Below are 23,581 nucleotides of genomic sequence, written 5' to 3'. Positions count from 1 at the left end.
TTTCCCTTATCGTTGGCTGATAATTTTCGGTAATTAATAGAACGCATGTAAAGAGCCTATGCAACTCCATATTATTCTCGTTACTGGAAGTGATAAGTGCTGTAATCGTCATATTGGCACCGGGTAAGGTGATTTGCGATTGTAGGGAGATCGAGTTTGCCAAAAATAGAATTTTAACAGTTACTTTAGTTTCATGAGTTTTTCGCCAGTCCAATTTCTACAAGCCCTTCCTTTATTAGGCTTAAGGTACTAGATGCTCTCTCACCCGCTTTCTTTGGCAACTGAGAGGTCGATGGTAAAGTACAGATAAACATTTGGACCTAATCATTTTCATCCAGTCCGGATAGCTCGAAATCCCCGTGATCTTTTATATACGTTTAACTACTGGCCATATTTTACCATGCCAGGCCCATACCCCCCACAACGGCCGAAGGTCCACTTTCGGTTCTCAATAGACGTGTTATTTGTAGACAAAACTATAAAGCATAAGCTAGATCACTCTGGTATGAAGCCAAATCTGACAATAAACGTCCCGTTGAGATACTGCAAAGGCATTTCGCACCTTCGGATTCCGCACTTTCCTCCCCCCCCCCCCCCCCCCCAAACAAAAAAAAAAAAACATTCTCTGTTATGAGGGCGAATCTCAAGGATTCTTTTGCACCGGAGGTTGAGTTCTTCGACTTGGCGGCGTTCTGAAATCATTTACAGTGGACTCCTAGCTTACTCAAATGGCAAATCTCCTATATTTCACTCTTACCCGAGCCTTACTGCTGACTCAGTAACTTGTATTGTCTTTTTCATCAAGTAATTTTTCTGTATTTCTACCCTATATACTCGAATATTGTTGCGCAGGCGCCGATCATGGCGGCAACGATGTTTTTTTGCTCTGTGTTTAATTTTGTGTATGATCGGTACTGTCTCTCATGAAAATCTCTCAATCAATTAAATGGATTCGTCTTCGCCGAAACGCCCAAACCAATACCAGTTTGGGGTTTTTGCACTGTTTTCAAGCCTCTGCCAGTCTTATTGCGCTTTGCGCCATCAGGATTTCACCGATCGACGCGTTCCGTCACCAAGACATCAAAACATGGCTAAACATCACTAGCAATCCCAGGACATGATCCTCCGATTGATGTTACAATATTTATGGACATTTCTATAAACCGTGGCCCAGAAATTCACTTAGATTACATCCATTCTTACTACACCAGCTCGAACCAGTTCTGAATACGTTTTTAATTCATATCAAATCAGGTTGATGAGAGGTCCTGAGCCCGCAATGTCTACTGGTCTATAAAATAGTGCACTAGGAGAATTGCTCCATGGGTATCAAATAAATGAGCATATCAGCGTAAATAAAAACAATTCCAGGGTATAAAAGTTTAGACATTCAACACATGGTTTTCCATGGTTTTCAAATACCAGGAATCGACCATTCATGCGTTACCCGTGAGTCACTGGGGGTTACGACACATGGATTCTCGAGTGTAACCTTGAAATGAGGCCGGTACACATGTGCAACACAAATCTGCAAAAAGAAAATAGTTTTTTGGATAAATATACTTACTGCTTTATCAGTTTTTAAATATGATAACCGGGTTTTTAATATGTCTGGGAAGCCATCTATTAGGTAAGTTGAGATAGACTTTTGAGCAACTGCCCTTTTTCAAACAAGAGGATTCTTTTTTCTGATCGAAATAAAATACAGGATTTTATAAAAGGAGTGATGTTCGAATACTTTAAGTACTTACATTTTAGATCTCATTTGAGAACTGATTTGTCCAAAGACAAAGCGGTTTTCCTGTCTGAGCAACTTTATAGGATTACCAAAAACAATTACTTCTTGATATTTCTTTTAACATACCATGACAGTGCTAATAAGCATTTCCCAAATTCGCCGAATTGAGTTCTAAGTTGTGCAAATCCAAATTTCAGATTTTGGCACATCCTTCAATTATACGATGACTGGAGCCCAATTTCCCAGTGAAAGATAGCAATTCATATCACTATCAAAATTTCCAAATTAAAGGCACCTGTCTTGATTGATTTGAGCCTTCGCCTTGCCAAAGAACCGTTTATTTGTTGTAACACGGATGTGCGAAAACTGTCATCGATCAAGAAAGCAAAATAAGCATATCTAATGCAAGCTTATTTTTTGTGGATTTAGTGCTTTTAATTTCATAAGGCAAGGTGATATCCTTCTCTCTCTTTTATAGCTTTAGGGTTTTTATCTGGCTTGTCGAAATCTTAAGATTGTGTCATCTACTTTCAACACAGTGAGCATCAAAGCTTGAGCTGCTCTTCGAACTCATGTAAACCATCAGCCAGTAAAGGAAAGGACCTGGATGATTTTTGAAGAAACAAGAAGCAAGAAATTAAGTCTAAATAAGGTGAGAAAAATAAAACACAAAAAAGTTTAGATAAAGGTCATGTAAGTGCTTCGAATCAAAACTCTGTAAGTTTTGTGAAACCCCGAATTTAACCGAAAAAGAAAAGAAAATACACCGCCATAATATTTCTATTGACACGAAAATGTTTTAGTTGGATCGTTTGCATTGTGTTTCTGTTTAAAAATAGAACTTTTAAACTTTTAACAGAACAATAAATTAAACACTAAATCAAAACACGAAATCTTCTGACTAATAAAATGGCAATAATGAAAACTCTAAAAAGAAACGGGAAAACCTCGCACACAACGCGCATAAATTTGTGTGCTTTGTAATTAACACAATTTTGATGAATTATCTGTACTAGAGCCAGAAGACTAGCAATTTTTATCAACTAAAAAGCTAATCTACAGCAAAGTTTCTGATATTTTTTTGTTTTAAACCAAACGCTTCTTCTAATAAAAAAAAAGTTTGCGTTTTGAGAGCGGTGCTTTAATTAACTTAGAATAGCGAGGGAAAGTACGTCTTTCTGCAATCATTTCGCTTACTTATTTATTCTGGATATAATTTTCTATGACACGGTTGATTTTCTCTGTCCATTGCCCGACATATGCATGACGACATTTTGGCTCTCAATCCATCTCAGTTTTTAAGCTCAATTTTAGATAATATACATTTAGAAAATAATAGACAAAAAAATTACAGAGATAGCATCTTGTGGGACAAAATAATTCGACTTTTTTTTTGCTTGGAATCAAATGATAAACTATAGAGTACAAATAAGCGTGAAATGAGGGAAATCACCAAGACTGTGAAGATAATTAGGGACATCAGCAAACTTTAAAATTTTGACACGATTCTTCGAATTGAGAAAGCAGACTTGCCGTAAATTAAGATTGAGCAGCCGTTGAGTATGCGTAGGTGGTTTCTGAACAGTGACTTCCATTTCCCATGTTTTAAGATGAGAATAGAAGAAAAAATTGAGAGACATTTAGATAGCGACCAATGGTATTCATCAGACGCACAGTATTTAATTAGTAGGAGGCGCAGCAAGTAGATAATTTTGTCTCACAAGAGACCGGCTGGTCTTTTGCCCCCCTAGACCCTGTAGTATGGCGTTCGGTTCGAGGGTTTGCGCGCGAGGCCAAACACGATAAAAATCTATTAATTTCCTACACAGGCTGATGCAGGGTTTTGATTATAACTTTCTGCCGTTTTTTAGCTTTTGTTTTCCGACGCATTGTCTTTACATCCGAAGGGTCGATTTGCTACATAAACGGAATTTTCTATCAAGCTACTGTTACCCGAGCTAAAATAATATCAACCTGTTATCAATGACGGAAAAATCCAACCATGTTTATCTAACCATCTCGACCTCTTTCCCTAGATAGACTTTGATACTTAAAAAAATATCCTAAATACTGCGAACTAAGTGAAACACATTCAGTTTGCTCTTAGCTACCATTTTGATAATCCCGGATGCTTAGGGGAGAATTAATGCATATGTTGTGTCATGAAAGGGAAGAGGCCTGCGGAAGATGTGATATTCGCCGCGCTAGTGACAGTTGTGATTCATCTGTAGTTTTAGAGACACAGCGACCGCCATCTAGAGCTATCTAGGCCATGTCATCGCTGCTTACTTGCGTAACTAGCACTTAGAACACACACATGCTACCCTTTTGCCACCGGTACTTCTCTTATGAAGAGAGTCCGGTGACGCCGTAACAAATCTAAAAAAAAATACGCGCTTTAAAATCAAGTCTACCATTAATCTACGGAGTTGACAAACCAGCGTTTCGTGTTACTGATTATGAGAATTCCAGGGACTTTTTCCTGAACCCAAATTATGCAAGAATTTGTCAACACGGTCCAAGCGATGTGGTTAGAGAATTGAACCGTTGAAGGGGATTACCGGGGATATATAACGTTGGCGATGAGTTGGCAGCGTATGAGATTGCACACAAATGTCTAACTTCACAACGAAGGGAACGACAGGCAAGTGAGCCTCTGATTCCACACTAAGATGAAATAGAATGTTTTTTTAATGGTATTTTTAAAAAAGGAGAGTCTAGTTCCATTCACGTATACTTACCGATATATGTTTCCAAGCCTTACGCTGATGACATGGTAGTAATGTTGGTTTTACGGGAGTTGTTTAAGAACATTTAAGATTTATAGAGCAAAAAGTGGCACTCAAATGTAGACCTTTCTCTTGTTACTAAGAAACGCTTTTGTTAGTCCAGAGCTCGCCTCGTAACTCGGACAACTCGTTATGATTGTCATTATCACACCATAGTGCTGTTTGATTGCACACACTTGCCCCGCACTTGTCTCGTAATCAGAAGATTCTCGAGCTTTTAGTACCAAGGAGGGCAACACGACCGGCTTATCACCGACTGAATCTAAATGCACATCGTCTTTTGTCAAAGTGTTGGACTCTCCGACAAAAAGCAATTTAGAAACAGACACTACGCGCATGATACAGGCAGTATCATCGACTAGACTTGTTGCTGGTGAAAAAGGTAGAATGGAAGGAATAATCGAATTTGTCTATGAATACTACAGCTTAGAGAATGATGATTTGTTGAAAAAAAAAAAAACCCTGGCGTAATAAGGAAGACTTATCTCTTGGTTTCTAGGTTAACCTACAAGTAATTTGAGAAGTATTTTGAAGCTGACTCGATCTATCGAATGGGTGGAGTTTCGCCATACTCCACTATCTATATTATATCTATACAAACCGTAAATTTTTTTTTCACGACATTGCTACGATGTATAATTATATCGGTGTTTTGCCACTACATTAACAGACAAATGCATATAGATTGTCTGTTTATCCACTTTAGACCAGACATTTGTGCAAACGTTTGATCAAAGAGGGCCATCGCTATATTAGTTCGACCCCGAGGCCAAACCTACATTATGAATTTACGGCGCGGTTTAAGCGTCTGTTCGCTTGAGGTTATAAGTCAGCGTCAGAGTGTCACGACAATAAGAAACTCATTTAACTTTATAGATTTTCAGGCGTGGTATAACGACCTAAGCGTCCATCCCCTTCGAGAAGTCTTAGAACGGTAAAAAACTCCGTGCTGTTTTGTGAATTCGCAGGAGCGGAATAACAAAGCACCCGTCCGCTGCGAGGGAGATGCCAGCGAGCGCTAACGTGACGCGTCCTGACAGCGCTGGACTGCGTGACGCGAGAATGACGCTAGTGGACTTGATTCTTTGGTGTTCAGCGTTCGGCCTAATCGCCATCGCCATCACTATAGGAAACTCAATCACTATTGCAGTCTTCACGAGGAAAAAACTGCTTCGGTCGCGAGCCAACTACTTCCTTATCTCCCTGGCGTGTGCTGACCTGATGGTGGGCGTGGTCACTTTGCCCCTCTACCTCTGCACCCTCGTCTTTTACTGGAGGAATGGCGAGGCCACGCCCTCGCACGTGTTCTTCACATACATGGCAGTGGATATTTTCTCCGTCTTTGCGTCGATATTTGCCCTGACTGTGATCGCGATTGAACGACTCTTCGCGGTTCTATGGCCTCTCAAACACCGCGTCGCCTCCGATCAGCTGTACTACAGTTTGGTTGGACTCACCTGGGCTCTGTCCGCCACGATATCGTTGTTCTATTACCTGTTTGCGTACCAGGTGTTACTGATCAAAGTCTTCTTCTACTTGGTCATCTTTTTCATCTTCTCCTCGCTGACTGTGATCTGCATCGCGTACGCGCTCATCTGGCTGCGCCTGAAGGTCAAAATGCCGCATGGAGGCAAACACTCGCGTCAATCAAGTGTCAGTCGCTATGGCAACGAGGTGGAGAAGGAGGATGTGCGCAGGCGCGTGGACCAGGACATACTGCTGACAACATTGTGCATCGTCACGCTCGTATTCGTTGTCACGTGGGTGCCTTTCTACATCCTGAACATCGTGGTCTTCTTCCATGACGGGAAGATGGAGGTGGCGCCTAACGGCTTCTACTTCAGTAAGTTGCTACATTACAGCAATTCGTACGTCAACCCGATTGTGTATTCCATAAGGATACCTAAGTTCTCCAAGACACTCTCGCTGTTTGTTCATCGAAAGAGACAGGCGTTTATCGAGTCGTATCGCCTGCTGAGCTCGCGCTACAAGAGTTCGTCGTCGAGTCAGTCAAAATCGAGGGAGATCGTCGAAAGGGAGACATCGTTATAACAGAGGTCAAAAGTCGATCGCAGTGGCACCTCTGAGTTAAACAGCCACTCCCCGAAGTCTCGATATATTGGTTAAACTAAAACAAGGGCTCTATTGCTCTTTATACCGAAACACACTATGTACACTAATAACAATTTTTGTGGTAAAAGGGAGAGGTGTGTTCACTTTTTTCGACAGTAGCTTTTCCAAAATTTTCCTTGCAAGATATGAGCGACACATTCCAAGGGGTGGCCGCTTTCATATATGTATCGATCTTTAGTAAACGTGTAGCGTGCGGAGAAGAACGTAACCACAACAACTTGATGTATGGTCATTCACCAAGTCATTCCTGTATAGACTGAGTCGACAGTTGCGGGGGGGGGGGGGGGGGGTGGGGTGGGGATTGGGAGGGACGAGAAAGGGGGTGGGGGAGGGAGCTAAGAAACATAAAGCAGTCGAAGGAATATAGAAATATTGCCCAGAACGAAAGGGGGAGAGGGGGCTTTGGAGAGTAATTGTAGCTTATATTTGGATCGATGGAAATAGGGTGTATTGTGCCATTATCGATATTTGAATCTTTATGCCATGGATTGGATAGGGCGGACAAAATCAAGGGTGTGGTGTTGATTCTAGATAAGATTTTAGCAAGACAGGACATTTAATAACATTTAAGATTTAAACATCTAGAAGATAGTCGCCATGATGATAACATATCAATAAATAATCCATGCTTTCTCACAAATGACCGATGCACATTCACATAGCAATATTACCTCTCGAACTATATTATTGTTCTTCTTAAAAAAATTCATACTACAAATAAATAACATGCAGAAGGGTGTATAGTGCTTAAACCCTTGTGATTGGTCCGTCGGTTGTCAAGGCAACATGCTTGGGGCTGCGTGAAGTGCTGGGCTGGCTGACGTCACTCCCGTCCGCCCCATGCTCCGACTCGCCATCGTCATTCAGGTACGAGTCCATCTTTGAGTCCTGGGAATGAGTCACAGATCTGTCAGTGGCGATAATGATGTGATGATGACAACGATGATGATTATTGGGATGATAAATAGAGGACACAAACAACATGGCAGTGAATACGATTAAAAAGATAAACTAATACATCGAATAAAATTTAAATTATACAATTGTACCACAGGCTTCCCACCCTCGTCAATAAAGGAACTTGAAATGAGCTTTCGAATAATCCCTAGCTCAGATTTTTAGGGACATGCCAATTACCTAAATAACTATCATTATGCTGCTGGCTCTTATTCTCAATCAAATATTTAGCGTTAAATACTTCTCACCTGAGACAGATAAAAATCCCCTTCGCTCCAGATCTTATCGTCAACATTCTGACTCCTACAAGATAAACAATTTGAAGAAGGGACCTGGTCACGAGATCCTGTAGCTGGAATGCTAGATATCCATAATATTATGGGACCGTGGATGAAGGTAGTCGTGTCGAAGACACAAAAGGTGCCTGAAAGCGTCTTAGGCAGCCGCCATTGGCTCATGTATGACCACAGATCACAGAACCCCGGAACCCAGTGGAGAGAGGCAGAAACACCACAGAGCGACGCTATTAAGGTTGGTTCTGACTAGGACGCAAGCGTAAGCGCAAACGGAAGCGCAACACAAGTGTGAATCGGTCAAACATAAGCGAAAGAGAATCACGCAGTTGCGTTCTCTTGCGCTTATGTTCTAGTGGGAATCGGAAAACTATGTGCGTTCCGCTTGCGCTTACGTCCAAGTGAGAACCAACCTTAAGTGTTGTACGGGTATGTGCCGTACACATGTGTTTTGAGCTTTCTTGTCTTGGTGCACACTTCTAAACTTAAAAGGCTTTCTATCCACGGTGCCTACAGCCAGCTTTGCTCGACTGTAATATGACAACTTTGAAACCACAATAACGTTTATCATAAGCCAAGCGTTTCTGGTGATGTTTCCAATACGGTGTATGGTTTTTATCCAAGGTTCGAAAAGGGCCTGCCTATGTGGCGAGTGTGCGTGGTCACCAAAGATGTGGCGACTTACAGTCTTTTCTTGGACAGGAGGTACCCTGAATTGGCGAAGGCGCCGCTGTTAAACGAGCTGTCCCTGTCGGGATGCATCCTGGGAAATAGGCGGATAACATTTTCATTCCTATCAAAAGATGTAGTTCAATGATGCTAGCGCCGCCCCTTTCGCCCTGCCGTCTAAGAACTCAAAATAAAGTTTTTACAAGGAATAAACAACAAAAAATAAAGTTTTTAAAATGATTTTTGATTTTTGGGATTAGTACAGTCGCCGAGCTGTTGGAACTTATCCAGATCCCATGATAATTATATATGTCAATAAGAGGCCACGCCTTTACGCCTTCTATTTCATCCTCATCAATCAATTCGTGAATGCAGTTGACAGATGTCACTGACCTAACAGCAGCCACGCCTCCTCTTTCGTTAGTGATGGCGTCATCATAGTAAGACCATGAACCAGCGCGGGCACTACAAAGGGCATATTACACAATCATTTTTGGCACTATAATCATCCCTTCCACATATATGGTTAACAACAAAGTGACATCAACTATTCCAAACGGGGATGGATTAGCTATTAGCTATATGGACTGACCTGCGCTTGGATCGACTCGTGGGTGGCTCGTTGTACATCTCTTCTTTCTTATATCTGTATAAACACAAAGGCGTTTGAGTATTTGGCCGTTTATAGCCACGCGTCATTTATGGGCAGTGCTCTGATACCGTAATCGTTTCAGTCGTGTCATCTAAGTGCAGCATGTCTAAGTAAAAAGCCACTTGTTCCAATCACGTGATACTCACGTGCAGCGCGTCTAACCAAGAAGCAATATCCTTTAATCATGTTCTACACACTTGCAGCACGTCTAAGTAAAAAGCCACTTGTTCCAATCACGTGTTACTCACGTGCTGCGCGTCTAACCAAGAAGCAATATCCTTTAATCATGTGCTACCCACTTGCAGCACGTCTAAGTGGAAAGCCACTTGTTCCATTCACGTGTTACTCACGTGCAGCGCGTCTAACCAAGAAGCAATATCATTTAATCATGTGCTACCCACTTGCAGCACGTCTAAGTGGAAAGCCACTTGTTCCAATCAGGTGTTACTCACGTGCAGCGCGTCTTGATAGCGAAGCATAGTCCGATGAGTAGTGCCAGTCCTATCACCGCGCCGAGTATGATCAGCGCCAGCTCGGCGTTGCTAAGCGCTTGGCTGCTACCGCTGTCGTTTGCTGGCACCTTGACCGCCTTGATTTTCCACTTGGCGTACAAAGTCTCCAGCTGCGCGCTGTACTTGCTGATCGTCCTGTCAGGCAAGATAAAACTCTCCTTTAAGTCGGTTGATTCTTTAAGAGCCCTTGTCAGCCAAACCTTTGTTATTGCTTTCGTTGCACATATTGTGATAAAATCTCGAAATAACCATGTAAACACACAAAGTTTATTACTTTATTCATCAAATTCAATCGAAAATAAGCATTGGCTTCCTCAAATCAGCCGATAAAAATGCTTTTTCTCACTTGCTACTTTGCTATGATGACAAAATGGCGGCTGACAGAGTCTGTTTAAGGTTTTGATCCTGATTTCGGTGACAGTGCTGAATAACGTATGCGCATGCGCGGAATCTGATGCAAACAAACAACTTTTCGCTGCACACGCGGTTCTAGAAGTGCGACAAACAGTACCGGTTTACAGCGTGCCAATTCTGCATTATTTTTGCTAAACTAGACTTTTTTGTGCGACCTGCATCTTGAGTTTTGACTTTTTAACTTATTGTCTACAAATAATAAAATATTATTCAACTGGCGGGAGATTTCTGGACCAGGGAAACGACCTCCTTGCTTTCGATGGAACGAAAGTTTGTCGCTGTACTTTTCATAGATGACCATGTTCTGAAATGGCAACAAACGAGGTAAGTGTTGTAATCATCGATGTTTTATTTCAAAGGTACTAAAGTAAACCTTTCCTTAATAATCCAAACTCTCCCACTTTCAAACGGTTCTCAAATGAGCCTGGAAGCAACAGGCAAACTACATTATTAGCGACTTTCTTGTTTAAAATGTACGTTCGGATCAAACCTAAGTAAACTTATCCCGCTTTACGGCATATTTTTTCCAAACAACTTATATGACACCATCTGCAATATCCTGCGAGAGACGGGAATTAAGTAAATATTGATTGATTGAACCTAAAGGAAGGTAACGCAAGTGACAGATCCAAGGCTGTGGCTTATATTGTTGATGCGTTTGAACCATTCCAGCATTTGCTTGGTCCTATTTACCGGTGCCATGCTAGAAAAGAGCCTGTTGGGCCATGGAGATGACTGTCAAATAGTATTGTATATTGTTAAAATGCAACTGTTCTCCCATTTATAATGAAGATGCAGGCAGTATTCGTACTACTCCTGGCAATGTCTATGTGATGCTCAAGCCGTGGGGTCCTCATTAAGAGTCACTGCCATTTCAGGGGAAAGTTGTGTTCTCCCAAGTCCTCCTGCAGCTGTTATTTGCTGTGTTGCCTCTTTTACACCATACAATTGGCCTGATCCTTGTGAAATTTGATCATAATAGCTGTTGCCAATCAGCAGTGAAGCAACAACAGGGTAGACCATTGTTGCACTCAATGGTGAAGAAGGGATAGGAATTTCCTTTGAAGAAAAAAAAAAACAGTTTTGCAAAAGATAGGGCAATGTAAGTGCAGGCATTACTTCCAAATCTTCCATTTATTGTAGACTGTGAGAGATGGTAAGGGAATTTCCAGACAGTGAGGTAGTTTACAGACTCTGGTGTGACAGTTAATCCATTGATGATAGTATTGATGTTTACAGGAGGGGTTTCTTGTGGTGCTGTTTGATTAGGAAGAGGAACTGTGGCATTGAAATTTGTGTACTTTGGGATCGGAATGTTAGTGTAAGAAGAGCAGACTTGGTTGACATGCTTATTCCAGATGTTTGAGGTGTAGTAGCTCTTAGGGTCTTGGACGTCAACTGAAGAAACTGTTGGCGGCTCTAACTCATCTTCCTCTGCAGCACGACACTCATCATCAGAATCACCCCCCTGGTTTGTTGTGTCCCTAATGAGACTTTCATTAAATTTCTTGACCTTGATCTTTACAATTTCTTGAAGTGATTCTTGACAGATTGGACATGTATGGTTAGACGGTAAACAGGTTTGGTGATGGGTGTGATAGCAGGCTAAACGTACATAGTTAATGTCATTATTTACAGAACAGGTTTTGACATCGCACCGAAGGTTAGGATAGGTTCAAGTCCAGAGGTCTGTCTTTCAAGATTATACCCTAGAGGAAAACACTTGGTGTCAACAGTGCAGTTGAAGGTAGGGAGAAAGTATTGCTGGTATCCCCTGGCATTTCCATTCTGGCAGTATTCTCTAGGAAGCTGAAAGGAAATAGTAATATAGTTAGCCTTGAATGCTTTGCACTGTGACGTTTAACCAACTGCAATGCTAATAAAACAAGACAACAACATCGTATGAAGCCTTAGCATAAGTTGGATATTATATGTTTGACGGTATACTCACAGCAGTGACTTTAGTGATGTTTTTAGTGACTTCACTGAATGTCTTGAGGAGTAACTCTTCTGTTTTTCCTGCCATCAGCCAGTAGTCCTGTTTGCTTGACCCTCTGTGGTATAAGCCTCCAAATGCTCCGTAAAAGTTTGCCATAAATCCCCTGGTGGCAATGGTCTTGGCAACCTTCTCAATACTCTTGGCATCAAAGTGACTGTATGTCTTGGCCCTTAGAATGGAATGCCAAATCTCAACTTTTTTTTCAACCAGGAGGTAAAGCCAGGATTCTTTCAGATGCCAATATGCAGGGAGGTTGTTTTTCTGGTAGTCACAATCACGTAGATACAAAAGGGAGACAAATTCAGGTGATTTACATAGACTAAACTTTTGAAGAAGTTTGTCTCTGATCATTGCCCAGCCCATAAGTGCAGCAGTGACAAGAATGGAGGACTGGTAGACTTGGCTTCTTAGGAAGATCGCCTTCAAACAGATGAGAATAAAGCTTTGCAAAGAAGTGATTGAAGATAAAAGTCACATCTTGGACAGCCTTTAGGTGGACATGGAACTGGCCTTGCTCCGGAATGAAGTTCAGGTAGTGGACGTCACTATGACGTGCGTTTGCAATCAGTTTCTTTGGGTAATACCATCCTGGCCAATCAGCAGGGAATGGGATAAGATACTTGGAGAGGTAAGATCTCAGAGATGGGTATTTTTGGAGTACATAGTCAAGGGATTCCTTGTATTTTTTCATACTTTTGAGATCTTGCTCTCGCTCCTCCAGTAATTCACATGTCTTAAGGCTTTCCAAGTCTGTGTTGTTAGGTTGGCTGTATACCCTGAGTATGAATAAATGAAAATACTCTTTATAATTAAAATTAAGACCACTTTGTTAGGCTAAGTACAGTACAGTTGCTTTTTTTAATATAAATGTTTCTTTACAATATCTTTTATCCCAAAAAGTGAACATTTGAATATTCTGTAGGCTACCCATGCGTTGCAAAATTACCTAAAATCCTGTGCAAAACTCTGAATGGTTCCTGGGTTGAAATCTCTCATTGTTGCTGGTAGCTGGTCGATGAAGTGATTTCTAATTTGTTGTAGGCCATGCAGAATGTACACATTAACAGTGTTGTTGTCGGCACCTCCAAGGCACAGAGTTTGTACACCTTTGATGTTCACAAAAACTGGCCGATGTGGGCTCACACCATTTGCATTTGGGGCTGCTATATTCCTGTGAACATCTATCATTGAAGTTGCCATGTGTGCCACCTTGGTCTTCCTAAGGTCTGTGGGTGCTCTTTTAGTATGGATGTTATGGTAATCATCTAGAAAATTTATAACCAACCAGCCAGCCTGAAATTTGAGGGGAGAAAGTATAATTTCCGCCCTATTTCATAATTTAAACTGTCTGTTGTCATACTTTTAGCTTCAGCATTTTTTATTATCTCTTCAGTGTATTGGTGATGGTCCTGTACCATTTTTGTTTTTTTCGTTTTGGACTGTCCTTGGGTTCACTGAGTATCCTATTGAAGATCCTGCCGCCAAACCATGTAGTGACATTCCTGATATGCTGGAATGCACACCATTTTCTTTTTGCAGGACACATGTCTTCTGTGATCTGTGAAATACAGTTAATTTGCCATTTAATTCACTCAAAATTATTATCATTTTTTTTTATCTCATTTGTAACAATCTTAAGAAATTGTCAATATGTTGTAGGGGATGTGATATACAAAATTGTCTGACATTGGTAACTTTCCTTGTATGCTGCAACAATGTCTGACCTTGATTTCATATTTTACCCACCTAAAGTATGCAAGAATATGTAACAGCGAGACCGTTCTCTGTTCTTGTAGTGCTGTTCTATTTGAAGAGACTCTTGCATCCTCACGAGTGATGGCGGACAGAACCTGGTCAAACAGTCCAGGTGCATGCTTATTAGCAAAGCTTTTCATAGCCACAGGATCATAGAGGGGGTCATCGCAGCTGCTATTATAGTATCTAGACATAGCTTGCTGACACTTAGCGACTGATTCTTGGAAAGAAAGGCCTATAGACACAATTGTATATGTGAAGAATTAGTTAGTGTGTAAAAAGCTATTATTTTAAGCATTATTTTGATTACTTATAATGAAATGTTTGTTTGTTTTCTGTGTGTATCACTTACATACCTGATGAAGAAATATCTTTTATTTCTTGAGATAAACCTGGTAGGATGCTACTCTGGTTCAAACCCTAAAATATTGTTTTAGAAACATTTCACTTGGTATGAATCTCAATGTGATAAACCCAGGACACCCTTCTTGCTAAAATTTTAGGTTTGTGCCCCCTACAAAAATCGTGCATCTAAGGTCTTGCTGATAAAATTATTATTGAGTAGGGCCTTTATTACCCTGTGAAACAAATTTGAACAATGCTTATTTTTAATATTGAATTTCTTTGTTCAATTTTGATCACCTTACTTCCGTTTCATGGGTTCTGTAAACCACACAAAATAATCTTACCTGGTTGCCATCAATACTTGTTAGGGGTAGTCTGTTCTCAGTGTGTTTGCTTTTTGGTCTCTGTAAAGTATAAAAAAAAAATAACATTGCTAATATATCAAAATATACCAAGCAATTAATGTTTATATTGTGCAATTTATCCCATTGTTTGACTTTTTTCCCCTGAATCCCATATGATTATTTTTTTAAACCATTAACAAAATAAGATATCATGCGTAAAAAATACCTTAGTGGGTGGAAGGAAGTCATGCTCATCTCTGAATTTTATATAAGCGCTTCTTCTGCAGTTGTTACACCAACGAATTCCTGGACGAAAGTTTGGAAAATTTCACCAATGCGGTCGAAGATATTAAAGAGCCGGCTCGGTATGGCTTGACTATCGAGCCCTTTCGAGTGAGATGGTAGTGGGCAGGAGCAGAAGCTATTCGCTTCTCTTTCCGCACGCATCCAGTGGCGACTGCATGCCCATATTTCTTCTTCGCTCGCGGAAAATTGCGCGAAAGTTCCCCTAATAGCGAGTGTAACTTGCCTCATATCCCCCTTACACTGCTCACCCGACCTCGTCTTTTTGTGAAACAAGCAGGATTTCGTTTTCGGTGCTCCATCCGTTGCAGTACACAGCATAACAAACATCAGACGCACGGAAACAATCATCTTGTGTAACGCGAATTGTGTCGTCGTTTTCGATAACTGTACAGCCTTAAAACCCTACTGTACAAAAGATGACAGACACCTATGTCGATGGAGAATCGATATTAAAAATTATAGCCTTAGGTTTGCATTCAATTTCTTAGCATTTAGGAAAAACCAACAGGTGCCGGCAAAATTTCAAAACCTGCCGCCATTTTAAAAGAAAATGTTGTTGTTCCGAGGTCTCGCTCGTCCAGAAGCTTGCGCATGCGCATACGTTTTTTAGCACTGTCGATTTCGGTTGTTTGATTATTCTTGTTTTGTCTTGTTTTATTATTCTTGAGTTCCAGACGTTGATAGAAAATCTTAATTTGTTCATGATTTATATGAAAAAATTAACTCATCTTTTGTTTCTCTTTAGAGTTCATGTTAACAACATTATGAATTAGCAGTTGTGAGTTGACAAACCTACCTAAGAACTTGGTCACTTGTCAGAATTTGCTGGTTGGTGTCTTTCACTGCATGGAACACGACTTCTGAATTGACAGTTCTTTCCCCTTCGTTGTTAACCGTAAGGACCTTGAAGATTTGCTGAATGGTGACTTCAGCCTCCGTGATGTTACGTAGCACACTGTGCAATATCAGCAGGCGCTATTAGATGCCTGTGTATTCTATTTTTTTTACCACCCGCTACCAATTTACTGGGAATCTTAGCTTCTTCTGCCTAACATTAAAGACTATAGATTTGGTTATTTTGTACCGGCATTACAGTTTGCCTCGGTCTAATGGCGATATTTTACACCACACTTATCATTAATTCAATCATTATTGCGGGAACTTTGCATTTGTATTAACGACGTGTTTTAAGGGAAGATACCACCCTTACTAAGAATCAGTAAAACAAACATGAAATAAAGAAAAACAAACCTAAGGAACTCCTCCTTATTTTCCTCAATAAGCGAAGGATCCACTTCAGCTTTTAGTGTGATACGTTGTTCGTCGAGAAGGACATAGACCTGAAAAGTGAACATAGATCTAAAAAGTGAAAATAGATCTGTAAAGTGAACATAGATCAGGAAAGTGAGAAAAGATCTGAAAAATCAAAATTGATCTGAAAAGTTAAAATAGATCTGAAAAGTGAACACAGATCTGAAAATTTCATAGATCCGAAAAGTGAAAATAGATCTGAAATGCGAACATAGATCTGAAAAGTGAACATAAATCTGAAATGTGAACATAGAACTGAAAAGTAAGAATAGATCTGAAATCTAAACATTGATCTGAAAAGTGAAAATAGATCTGAAATGTGAACATAGATCTGAAAAGTGAGAATAGATCTGAAAAGTGAACATTGATCCGAAAAGTGAACATAGATCCGAAAAGTGAACATAGATCCGAAAAGTGAACATAGATCCGAAAAGTGAACATAGACCCGAAAAGTGAACATAGATCTGAAAAGTGAACATAGATCCGAAAAGTGAACATAGATCCGAAAAGTGAACATAGATCTGAAAAGTGAACATAGATCTGAAAAGTGATGAACATAGATCTGAAAAGTGAACATAGATCCGAAAAGTGAACATAGATCTGAAAAGTGAACATAGATCTGAAAAGTGAACATAGATCTGAAAAGTGAACATAGATCTGAAAAGTGAACATAGATCTGAAAAGTGAACATAGATCCGAAAAGTGAACATAGATCTGAAAAGTAAACATAGATCCGAAAAGTGAACATAGATCCGAAAAGTGAACATAGATCCGAAAAGTGAACATAGATCTGAAAAGTGAACATAGATCTGAAAAGTGAACATAGATCTGAAAAGTGAACATAGATCTGAAAAGTGAACATAGATCTGAAAAGTGAACATAGATCCGAAAAGTGAACATAGATCCGAAAAGTGAACATAGATCTGAAAAGTGAACATAGATCCGAAAAGTGAACATAGATCTGAAAAGTGAACATAGATCTGAAAAGTGAACATAGATCTGAAAAGTGAACATAGATCCGAAAAGTGAACATAGATCCGAAAAGTGAACATAGATCCGAAAAGTGAACATAGATCCGAAAAGTGAACATAGATCCGAAAAGTGAACATAGATCCGAAAAGTGAACATAGATCCGAAAAGTGAACATAGATCTGAAAAGTGAACATAGATCTGAAAAGTGAACATAGATCCGAAAAGTGAACATAGATCTGAAAAGTGAACATAGATCTGAAAAGTGAACATAGATCTGAAAAGTGAACATAGATCTGAAAAGTGAACATAGATCCGAAAAGTGAACATAGATCCGAAAAGTGAACATAGATCCGAAAAGTGAACATAGATCTGAAAAGTGAACATAGATCCGAAAAGTGAACATAGATCTGAAAAGTGAACATTGATCTGAAAAGTGAACATTGATCTGAAAAGTGAACATAGATCTGAAAAGTGAACATTGATCTGAAAAGTGAACATAGATCTGAAAAGTGAACATTGATCTGAAAAGTGAACATAGATCTGAAAAGTGAACATAGATCCGAAAACCGAACATAGATCCGAAAAGTGAACATAGATCTGAAAAGTGAACATAGATCTGAGAAGTGAACATAGATCTGAAAAGTGAACATAGATCTGAAAAGTAAACATAGATCCGAAAAGTGAACATAGATCTGAAAAGTGAACATAGATCCGAAAACCGAACATAGATCCGAAAAGTGAACATAGATCTGAAAAGTGAACATAGATCTGAAAAGTGAACATAGATCTGAAAAGTGAACATAGATCTGAAAAGTGAACATAGATCTGAAAAGTGAACATAGATCTGAAAACTGAACATAGGTTTGAAAGTGAAATAAGAAGCACAGCCCCCGTTCCTTGGTTCTCAGTATTTCTATCTATCTATTGTCCATGTACAATGACTTCGACATGAGCGAATGCAAAGGAGACTCTTGTCTATGTCTCCCAAATCTCTCAAACAAGAGTTTTCAAGTTCTCGAGTTAGCATGGTTTCAGTTATACTGTAATATCATACATACCCTAACGTCGGCGGGGACGAGGGCCTCATTCGTCGGCTTCAGTCCATTGTTGTCGTAAGCCACGACTTTTATAGTGAACCTTTGGCCTTTCTTGCCCTGAAATAGACTGGCAGAGGTAATTACGCCAGTGGAACTCTCCAGGGTAAAGAATCCGCCTTCATTCCCGCTAGAGATGCGATAGGAAACTGAGCTGAAGTTCGCTGCATCTGCATCTGTCGCCTGAGAAACAGAACGAGGCAAGCGTGAAATGCATGGCGAAAAAAGTATCGTAGATACACCTAGATACACCATTAAGCCTATACAACAAAAACGTCAGACATAACGGCCAATCTTTTCAAAGATTTTACTGCCATTTGTTGTACAATTTCATAGCATTAATAAAAGGGTGACTTTGTGACTTTGTTTATTTCTAACGTCTGGTTAGAGTTTCCCGTCAATGTCTTTCAACCCTCTTTAATTTAGCAATCAAACAGAACCTACCGTTATCCTCATAATGTAAGTGTTAAGCTCTGCACCCTCCGGTATACCTAGTGAGAGAGAATAAGACTGCGACAAACCACACAAGACGTTTACCACTTTGACCACAGAATTGTAACTAGACTTTAAATAAGTGTTAATGGTATGATATCTGTACCATCGCGGATAACGGTATTTTATCTACGTTTATATATTCTCGCGTCGCATCAAAGTAAAATCAAGGCGACTGGGAAATCTCCATGCAAGGCGGGGTGGGGAAGGGGGGGGGCAAAGGGAAGCTTAAGACAAAATCTAGAAAACTGGCGTCTCCCCCCTTGTTCCCATCATTACCCGCCTATGTCATGGAATACTCGCATCAGCCTCCAACACCCAAAGCTTACCTCCGACAAACAGCGGCCTCACGAAGACGGGCCTGTTATCATTGATATCTTCAAGACTGATCTGTATCGTGGTGGTGTCGTAGAAGTGACCTGAAGCTACAAGTCACAGACACAGATTTAAAGCTATGAGATATAACACTATATGTTTAAAGCTATCTGAGCAAACGGAACAAAGGCACAAAAGCAATTCCATTACTATCAACTCAAGAGAGGGAACACGGATACAAAACTATGCATATAGGTGTGATTAGGGTTTAGGTTTAATTAGGTAAATAAAAGGCGTGCCAAATAACGTCGCATTTTCTGTCTAACTTTTCTAGAGCGGCACGGTTATGAGTTTTATCTAGGTCTTACTTGTAATGGGCATTGCCAAGATCGCTCAGGGCTCAGAAAAATAGCAAGGCAAAAAGAAAAGTAAAGCAGTAAAATGTAAGAAATAAGGAGAAAAAATTGCAGACCCGGCGAAGTAAGGTTGAAGTTAAGGCCTATAATTAACTGTAGACTTTTGACCCATGGAGAGGTGCAGCAGCAAATATCCCCCCCCCGCCAACTTTCACATGATGGTGTCGATCATAATGTTTCAAGAAAAAAGCCAGAGTGTAGTACAGTATATAGAACCCCCAAAAATAATAATTTTTTTAAATTTATTTATTTCAAATGGCAGGGTTACCACAACAGCATAGCCATTTACCGTTGGTGCAGTCTGCCACTATAACGATAAAATTACTACTCAAATCTAAAAAAAGAACGTATCTTACCATCAACATTCCTCTGTTCTCTACGGCTGGTGTTGTTAAAAGCCAGGGCTTCGTCGTTAAACGCGCCGACCGTGAGCCGAAAGGAATCAATAGATTCCCGATCAAGCGCCGAGTTCACGGAGATCAGACCAGTGCTGGCATTGATGGCAAAATGACCTAAAATGTACCATTACAAGAAATGGTTAAGTGGGCTAGATAGATAGCATATAGAAATAGAGGTCCCCAACAGTAAGAAAAAGAATTAGAAAACAAAACAAACGACAACAAAAACAAAAATACAGCGATACTTAGCCTTCGGTGTACACATATTTATTTATTTTTACCAAGTTTCCCTTCCCTCCATTTATTTCTGTCCTCCGCTGTCTATAATATTGATAGTTGCCGGTGTATCACGAGACATTTTGCACAGCACTCTCCCCTCCCTTCATTTATTTCTTGTCTCCGCCGTCTATAATATTGACAGTTGCCAGTGTTTCTCGAGACATTTCGCAGCACTCTCTCCTCACCTTGCTCATCACCACTAATGATGCGGTACGTCAGTCTGCTGTTGATGCCCGTATCAGCGTCAGTGGCAGCTACTTGGATGACCGATGAACCATTCAACGCAGACTCAGATATGGAAGTGCTGCAAAGTATAACGCGCCTTAGAACCATTTACTGCCTTACCGTCTATAAGTTCGAGACGCCCGCGCGTGTGACTATTGTAGATTATGTGATGTTGCAATTGTTACTTTTATCTGCGTTACGTTATAAGGTACTGCGTTACTAAGAAAATGTAATAGAATTTGAAAGAGTGTGTAACCATGGTGTGACAAAACAACTAATATAGAGAGGAGCCAATTCTCCATGAATGTATTGTATGTGGACAAAATGGTGTGGTTTCCTCATGCATTCCAAGGGGAAGGGAAGGAAGGAAAACGTAACATTGACCAATACCTGTAAAGCTTGTTAGCAAACACAGGCTGATTATCATTGACGTCAACAATAGTGACGTAGACAGGCACGGTAGAGGAGAGGGCAGTCGGTGAACCCATGTCCTTCGCCTCCACGATGACGGTGAAGGCGCGGTATTCGTACTCGTCGATGAACACTTGCGTGGATAGCACGCCCGTCTCGGCGTTGATGCTGAACACGTCCGAGTTAGCGCTGCTCGCGTCGTGACGAATGCGGTAGAGTACGCGGCTGTTTGTGCCCTGGAAAAAAAAAAAACAGCGCTGATGTCTAATATGCAGACGGAATGATAAATGACACGTGACATGAGACTTAGTTGCTGGGTAATGGCCCATGGCTGCCTGTGGGTAGTTCTTTGTAGTCCACCAAAGCAAGGTTATGCCAGCAATGCTAGGCGATGTTGGCTTGGTTTGCACCATTTGAGAAAGTAGGGCCCAGGCGGGTGATTTTAGAGGAAAGTTGTCTATAAGATGCGGTGGTTCACCGCTATAATACTGCTAGAGAAGACCCCAAAGGGAATAAGGTACAATAAGTGAGATTTAAAGAGTACGAGGAGTTAATAACATGCAGACTCTGTTTTACGCGTTGTTGCAAGGTGTGTACATTTACGGCAGCTTAAAACGCTGGTATCGCCCATCCAACTAGCAAAGATTATATAGCGAAACAGGTCGTCAAGCATTGTGAAGCATTGTGGTCAAACAGCAATACCTGGTGATGCTGGTTTCACAGGGCAGCCATTTTAGACCAATATAATTTATTATTTTTTTTTTAACAAAAAGAAATTATCAAAAATTATTCTTCAGCGACTCACCTCATCCTTATCAATAGCCGTCACCTTGACGACTGACGTGCCAGGGGGGGAGGCCTCAGAAATAGACATGTTATAGCTACTCGATTTGAATGCCGGGATATCGTCATTCACATCCAGCACATTGACCCTGACGACAACACCGCTGGACAGCGCGGGACTGGTATCGAGGTTAGCGGCGGTTATGGTCAGCAAATACTGCGACATTCGCTCACGATTCTGAAGAAAACAAGTGTAAAAATAATCTTGGTAAAAGGCAGAGTTTGAAGGAAGCATCTCTGTAGACCATTGGAAGATTCCTTTAAATAGAGTATAACCGTTTAATAAATGAATCTATATACAGTAATGTAAAGTAGAGTGACCACTTTAGAAACAAATGCACAACTGTTTAACAGAATGGCGACCATTATTTTTAAGCACCCAACGGCTCTATCTATTTGCCAACCTATATAAAGTAGCCACCATACAAAGTCTCAGTTGCGTTTCACTAAAAGGCGGTATTTAGATACCTCACTTGAGCGACCACTTGTCTCGATTTTAAGGGTACAACTCGAGCTACGTAAATCAAAGCCTTACCAATTGCTTAGCGGTATATATCACACCAGTCTTGTCGTGTATGCGGAAATCCCTTGAGTCATCCCCACCTAGAATAAATATTCTTGTTACTGCCACGTCCAATATCTCGTCAATACTTTCCAACTGCTCAGCCGCTTTCTGGCTTCAATCACTCACACTAGCGGAATGATATTATATTATATTATATGAATTTTTTATCGGTCAATACATTATGGAGAGGTGGTGTTATTATAAACCATTCCATTGCTGCCCAATAAAAACGCTTCAAGGATTTTGAATGACAGAAGCCAGGCGATTAAGTCGTTGAAAATCGTCGGTGAACAACGAAAGCAACAACAATGGCGACAATAGAAAACATTCAAGGTAATTAACAGCCTCTCATATTCAAACCTATAGCCAGGGTATTCAATCCCTTGGTCCCTTACCCGATGTAGGGTAGTTATACGGGTTTTAATTGACTCCTCCTGTTTTCAAACCCCCTCGTCCCTTACCCGATGTAGGGTAGTTATACGGGTTTTAATTGACTCCTCCTGTTTTCAAACCCCTTGGTCACTCACCCGATACAGGGTAGTTATACGGGTTGTGTTTGACTTCTCTTATTTTCAAACCTATAGCGAGGGTATTCAATCTCAAACTCATTGGTCCCTTACCCGATATAGTATAACTAATCGCTGCGTTAGTCCCGATATCATTGTCACTAGCAGACACCTCGCCCACAGTAGTCCCAACAGGCATGTTCTCTACGACACTAAACGGGCCAAAAGTCTACACCAATAACAAAAAGAAGAGTTATAGAGGCAAGGCCAAACAGGATAAAACAGGGCTAAAATAAATACACAAAACAACAGGGGAATAGGGCGATAGGAAAAAAAGTGTAATACAACTTAGGCAAAGGAGCGTTAAATGCTATTAAAAGGCATGAAGGGTAAAAATGATAAGGAATAGGTAGAAAAGAGCTGGTCAAAGTGACAAGTGGAAGAAGCTAGGTATACATGTCAGGTACCAACAGTAGGTTACAAAAATCATTGCTTTAGGATAGGTTAAGAGCTCTGGACCAAGAAGCAATTATCATTGTGTAATATTTCTAAAATAAAAATCTAATATTTTCCGCCGACTGCTCTGCGTCAGTGCTCCGCTCACCGTTAGAAAGATAGGCGTATTGTCGTTCTTGTCAATCACATGAACGTCGATAGTCCCAAAGTCCATATAAGGAACTGCACCTTGGTCACGTGCCATGACAATAAGCTTAAAACAACAAGAGAAAAAGGGGACGTTGTTAAACATGTAAGAAAAAGCATCCAAATGCCAGTGTTACTTAAGGGGAGTGTCTTTGTCTAGCAATCTTTGTCTTAATACCCTTTCTCCTGAAACGTGACTTCCATTA

At 40.5% G+C, this 23,581-nt stretch overlaps 2 protein-coding genes, 1 long non-coding RNA gene and 1 pseudogene across 8 annotated transcripts in view; 2 read left to right on the top strand and 2 right to left on the bottom strand.

Moving 5' to 3' along the window:
- The first annotated feature begins 978 nt into the window (after positions 1-978).
- On the top strand, positions 979-6,883 carry LOC116618237 (adenosine receptor A3-like). Of its 2 annotated transcripts, XM_048725015.1 has the most exons (3): positions 979-1,630; positions 2,278-2,390; positions 5,496-6,883. In XM_048725015.1, the coding sequence occupies exon 3, from the start codon at positions 5,533-5,535 to the stop codon at positions 6,577-6,579; it is 1,047 nt and encodes a 348-aa protein (XP_048580972.1). In that variant the 5' UTR covers positions 979-1,630; positions 2,278-2,390; positions 5,496-5,532; the 3' UTR covers positions 6,580-6,883. The 2 variants fall into 2 exon arrangements, with proteins under 2 accessions (XP_048580972.1, XP_048580971.1); XM_048725014.1 differs by lacking the exon at positions 979-1,630 and having other exon boundaries at positions 1,647-2,390.
- Positions 6,884-7,197: 314 nt separating this feature from the next.
- Positions 7,198-23,581, bottom strand: part of LOC5506165 (protocadherin Fat 4-like) — a 74,346-nt gene continuing 57,962 nt past the window's right edge. For 3 of the 4 annotated variants that reach the window (XM_048724529.1, XM_048724530.1, XM_048724531.1), the window contains 18 exons: positions 23,338-23,442; positions 22,848-22,962; positions 22,198-22,265; positions 21,625-21,840; positions 20,799-21,055; positions 20,369-20,487; positions 19,863-20,018; positions 19,105-19,200; positions 18,728-18,774; positions 18,248-18,466; positions 16,158-16,246; positions 15,703-15,861; positions 9,684-9,878; positions 9,172-9,225; positions 8,973-9,044; positions 8,596-8,673; positions 7,866-7,920; positions 7,198-7,548 (listed from right to left, as the gene is read on the bottom strand). In XM_048724529.1, the coding sequence (XP_048580486.1) occupies positions 7,408-7,548; positions 7,866-7,920; positions 8,596-8,673; positions 8,973-9,044; positions 9,172-9,225; positions 9,684-9,878; positions 15,703-15,861; positions 16,158-16,246; positions 18,248-18,466; positions 18,728-18,774; positions 19,105-19,200; positions 19,863-20,018; positions 20,369-20,487; positions 20,799-21,055; positions 21,625-21,840; positions 22,198-22,265; positions 22,848-22,962; positions 23,338-23,442 (2,241 nt within the window). In that variant the 3' untranslated portion in view covers positions 7,198-7,407. Of the gene's footprint in view, positions 7,549-7,865; positions 7,921-8,595; positions 8,674-8,972; positions 9,045-9,171; positions 9,226-9,683; positions 9,879-15,702; positions 15,862-16,157; positions 16,247-18,247; positions 18,467-18,727; positions 18,775-19,104; positions 19,201-19,862; positions 20,019-20,368; positions 20,488-20,798; positions 21,056-21,624; positions 21,841-22,197; positions 22,266-22,847; positions 22,963-23,337; positions 23,443-23,581 lie in introns of those variants that run through there. The other variant, XM_048724532.1, reaches the window with a different exon arrangement.
- Positions 9,874-14,684, top strand: LOC116613995. 2 transcript variants are annotated; one of them, XR_007307159.1, is made up of 3 exons: positions 9,874-10,481; positions 11,796-13,380; positions 13,953-14,684. It is a non-coding gene; the product is annotated as an uncharacterized LOC116613995 (long non-coding RNA). The 2 variants fall into 2 exon arrangements; XR_004294305.2 differs by lacking the exon at positions 11,796-13,380.
- LOC116613994 lies at positions 13,538-15,693 on the bottom strand (annotated as a pseudogene).

This window comes from Nematostella vectensis, chromosome 3 (genome assembly GCF_932526225.1).
Source record: "Nematostella vectensis chromosome 3, jaNemVect1.1, whole genome shotgun sequence".
Classification (NCBI taxonomy): Eukaryota; Metazoa; Cnidaria; class Anthozoa; order Actiniaria; family Edwardsiidae; genus Nematostella; species Nematostella vectensis.
This window is presented reverse-complemented; position numbering and strand designations above follow the sequence as displayed.